General features: G+C 40.0%; 1 protein-coding gene across 1 annotated transcript; it reads left to right on the forward strand.

The window, feature by feature from the left end:
• The first annotated feature begins 2,685 nt into the window (after positions 1–2,685).
• Positions 2,686–3,489, forward strand: LOC143857108 (uncharacterized). The gene is made up of 2 exons (XM_077367381.1): positions 2,686–2,734; positions 3,002–3,489. Exons 1-2 carry the CDS (start codon positions 2,686–2,688, stop codon positions 3,487–3,489), a joined length of 537 nt encoding a protein of 178 aa, XP_077223496.1.
• The last annotated feature ends 1,044 nt before the right edge of the window (positions 3,490–4,533 follow it).

The following is a 4,533-nucleotide window of genomic DNA, read 5'->3' on the forward strand; positions in this document are numbered from 1 at the left end:
GGTGGTGCTCGAATTCTATTGTATGAAGTTACAGCTTCGTAGTGGTGGTCTTCAAATTCTCCAACAGCTTAAGCTTCTGGAGTAATTGGTTGTTTCATACGGTATCAGAGCAAAGGTCGGGTTCAAAAGTTCTCGATATTAAAAATCCACATGTAATGGCCAACCCAGAAAGAGTGGACATATGTGCCACGTGTAGGCCAACCCTTAAAAGAGGGACCACAAGTGAGGGGCAGTGTTGTAGTATAACAAATTAAATAACACCTTCTCCAGCAGCTTAAGCTTTTGGAGTAATTGGTAGTTTCATATATTGTATGAAGCTGCAGCTTGGTAGTTGTGGTGCTCAACTTCTATGTTTCCTCCATGGTATGGTCTTCACCAAATACAAATTTAAGCCACAAAACGTCATCATAATTTCCAATTCCTATTACTGTAAAAAAATCAATTTCATGATTATCTTTGTCTCTTGGAAGTGAAGGCGGAGGCCTCCCAAGGAAGCAATATTACAGTTAGCCCTTCTCTCAGCTAGTATAGGGTTTGGATGGATGCAAACCGAAATGACGAAAATCGAGAAAGAGAGAGAGAGCAAAATGATGACTAAGACCAAAAACACTCAAATAGATGTTTATGATGCAAAAGGTTATACATTTATGGCTGCACGCTTTGGGCCATCTTATGTCATCTGCAAATGGGTATCGACAGTCCCATTTTGAGGCCATTTCTTATCTGAAAATTGGGGGAAAAAACAAAGAATAGAAAATAAAGAAAAATTAATCAACTCATGGGTTTGTCTTAGAAATTGCGGCATGAAATCAAAACTCAGTATTGGTGTAGGTTAACAAAAAGTTCAGCCCGAGGTGCGTGTTAGATAGATGGGTTACCTGAAAATGGAGAGAAAATGCAGAAAGAGTTGCTCGAATGACTAGAGTAGTGTGATTGGTGTCTGAGTTGCCCGAATGAAATGAAAAGGAAGCAAATCAGTTGCCAAGAAAACACTTGGAAAAACCAATCTCCTTCTTTTTCCCTTTGTGTAATACTTATTTGTCCTTGTGTATTCCCTCCTTCCTAGAAAATCCCTCTTCCAAATTTGGTCCTCCCTCTCTTTTAGAACAAAAAAAAAAAAAATACAGAAAAAATCAACGAAGAAGAAGGGCAGAAGTACCTTCGATTCTTGGATCCTTTCTCCTTGATCGTGTAAACACCGAAAGAATAGCAGGGCCTGAGGAGAGAGAGAGACGGTCGGGGATTATGGCTGTAAATCCTGTAATCTAGCCAAAACCCAGGGAAAAATCCAGAAATTTCGGGGCTGACGTTAACTTATTGGATGGCGGTTGCGGCGTGCGTCTCGAGGCTGGCCTTCGGAGGTGAGAGAATATAGCCCTAGAGGAAGGGGGAGACGTTGAGATAAACCGGAACCGAAAATATGGGAGAGAGAGAGAGAGAGAGAGAGAGAGGAGAGATTTTTTCTTCTCCAAAAATCTCGCTAGATTTTCTCGAGATTTTGCTGCGGAAATTGAGCAAAATTTCTTTTTTTAGTTTTTCCGGCCTTATTTTCTCTTCTTTTTCGTTTTTCTTCCTATTTTTTTAGACATTTTAACTAAGGTGGGAGGGGAGGCCGACACGTGTCCTGAAATCTTCCCTCTTTATTATAGATTATAGAAGATATAGATAGATACTACAATATAGCTAGAGGAAAAAGAAAATTCTTTTTTTAGCTGCCGATTTTTCTCCCGCACACTGTCTCTCATATGCTTTTACCATTTAGCCCCTAAATAATTCATATCTATATGGTTTTTAATAACCTTAGACTATGTATTATTACTCTACCACGTGTCACATCTCCCCTTATGACCTCACAAGAGAAAAACTTGATTTTACACCTCTCTGTCAGAGATTTTTTCCCTAAGCTCTACCTAACCGAAGACATGTCGTATCTCTTCCATCTCTCTGTCTCTCTCTTTCTTTGTTGAAGCTTTAAAGGCGGATCCTTTTTTTTTTTGATTGGCAGCGGATCCTTTTCTATCACAGATGCCCCAACGTGGCTTTTAATGGCGTCTGGTTGCGACGTCTTAGTCTATCTCCACATCTCTATTTACTCTCGCCACGTCTCACGTCCCTCTCCATACCTCTTTCCATCTTTTCCCTCTATGTACCTGATATGATATGAAGAGATAATTAACAATAATCTACTAGTTACTATTTAATTCTCTAAGAATATCTATTAGTTACTATTTAATATTTAGAGATTTAGTAAGAATCTTTATTGTTATTAGCTGTTTCTTTATTTAGTTTTATTAGGATTCTCTTTTAGTAGGAAAGTGTTGTAGAAGAGATCTCTTATTAAACATGTAATTGTCATTTTCAAGATATGAATGGAAAATAATCTTCTTCTTCGCCTATACTTCTGTTGTTCTTGAGGATATCTCCCCGAACGTGAGATTAATTAAGTCTCTCTTTCAAGCGCCGTATTAAGTGGTATCAGAGCCGACGATCTTCGGCTTGCGTATCGATAATCACGGAAGATGGAACCAGACTTAAAACAAATTTAGGCGAAATTGAACTCCATTCTACCGCAATTTCTAAATTGCAAGAATCCGCCTCTCATCATTTGGAAGAGTTTACGAAGTTGCAGGATGTTGTTGCTCGAATAGAGGCTTCAACTACAAGTCAGTTTACAGAAATTTTACGATGCTTGCGACAACCATTGGTAATGTGCCAACTTATTCGAAAACTGAAGGTAATACTGTTGATCAGAGTGAGATCGTTGTTCCATGAAACTTAGCCCCTCCTTCGGGTACATTCCATTCTCATTATGCAAAGATCGATTTTCCTAAATTTGCAGGGGATGATCCAAAGGGTTGGGTTTATCGTTGTGACAAATTTTTTGGGGTTAAAGGAATTGATACGGAGAAAAGGGTGGCTCTAGCCTTGGTTCACTTAGAAAGAAAAGCTATTCAATAGCTTCAATGGTTTGAGCACACTCATGGACTTGTTTCTTGGCCAGTCTTCAAAAAGGTTATTTGTCAGCGTTTTGGGCCAAGAGTGAGCGAAGATCCCATTGCGGATATTATAAGGCTTCGACAGTCTGGGATGGTTGTAGCATATCGAGAGCGTTTTGAAAAAATTTTCAGTAAAACTGAAGATCTTTCTGATCAATTTTTTATTAGTGCGTTCCTTGCGGGACTTAAAGATGAGATTCGACCAGGGGTACAAAAGCTCAAGCCTACAACTCTTGATCAAGCTATTGAGTTGACCGGGTTAGAGGAGGAATCGATTGATGCTATTAACCGTCGTCCGCGACCCTCTCCTAAACTGGCTCTATTGCCTTCACCGCCAGGTTCGAAACCTCAATTTGATGGTAACAATGGCCTTCCTCCCATCAAACACCTCACCGAAAAACAAATGATGGAACGCCGAGAAAAAGGCCTCTGCTATAACTGTGATGAGAAGTTTGTACCGGGACACCGTTGTGACCCCAACTGTTTCTATTAGAAGGTTGTGATAACGGCGAGGTTGAGGCAGAAATGGAAGATACTGATCTTTCTCCTGAAGAAGTTCCACCTGCGGATTTACAGATATCTATGTTCGCACTTACAGGCTCGCCGTCATTCCCAATTATGCGTATTAAGGGGTTTGTAAAAAAATGCCGATTATGATCCTTGTGGATTCCGGGAGCACACATAACTTCTTGGATAGGGGTGCAACTCGGGCGGGTTGGGTTCGAGTTGAGGCTAACCGGAACTCGACCCAAGCAACCATTTACTCAACCCGAACCCAACCCGACCCTAGTTCCAACCCGACCCGAGCAACCCTTTTTGCCAACCCGACCCGACCCAACCCGACCCAACCCAACCCAGGATTTTAAGCTTAAAAACTTAAAAAATTATTAAAAATTTCGGGTCGGGTTGCCCAAGCCCTCAACCCAGGATTTTGTACTAATTTCTTCTCTTCCCATTGTAGCAAGACCTTAGGCTGTTAATCATCAAGAGTTAGAAAAGCTAAGCTGGCCAAGAAAGTGTTGGGGCAAATGGTGTAGAAAAGCTAAGCTCTAAGCTGGCCAAGAAAGTGTTGGGGCAGATGGGGAGAGCTCTAGGTTTATTATTGTCTTCTTTGTGGGATCAATTTTTGTTTATTTAGTTTCCTTTTTGCCTACAGATTAATGTGTTCTTGAGAATAACAGGAGGGAAGATGGGTGTCACGATTTTGCATCTCTGCTTCATTTATTTATTGTTATCTTCTATGGTGTATATTCTTTGAAATTCTCATGTATTTCTTTTATTTTTTGGATTCCAAGGTGAATTTGATTGTTACTGCTTAATATTCTTCAATTAATTTGTGGCTATGGTTTTTAAAAGTGGATGGTTTCTTTTCAAGTCATTCTTATTAAGGTGGACTGCAATTTTGTACTCCTTGGATTTATTCCTAGAGTAGGTACTATGAGGGAAAACCATCAGCTAAGTTTTGGATTTTTTAAGAGCCCTTATAAGTTAGTCAAGGCTTCCATTTATCAGTAAGATCGCATCAATAGGAAGGAAT

This window comes from Tasmannia lanceolata, unplaced genomic scaffold (genome assembly GCF_043159265.1).
Source record: "Tasmannia lanceolata isolate RefF3 unplaced genomic scaffold, GAP_Taslan_0.1 ptg000024l, whole genome shotgun sequence".
Classification (NCBI taxonomy): domain Eukaryota; kingdom Viridiplantae; phylum Streptophyta; class Magnoliopsida; order Canellales; family Winteraceae; genus Tasmannia; species Tasmannia lanceolata.

Bases quoted from the DNA above. Each gene is read 5' to 3' on its own strand.
- LOC143857108 (XM_077367381.1), top strand. From the start codon at position 2,686: ATGCTTGCGACAACCATTGGTAATGTGCCAACTTATTCGAAAACTGAA. The intron at 2,735-3,001 runs GTAATACTGTTG...TTTCTTGGCCAG, and splicing joins AACTTATTCGAAAACTGAAG to TCTTCAAAAAGGTTATTTGT.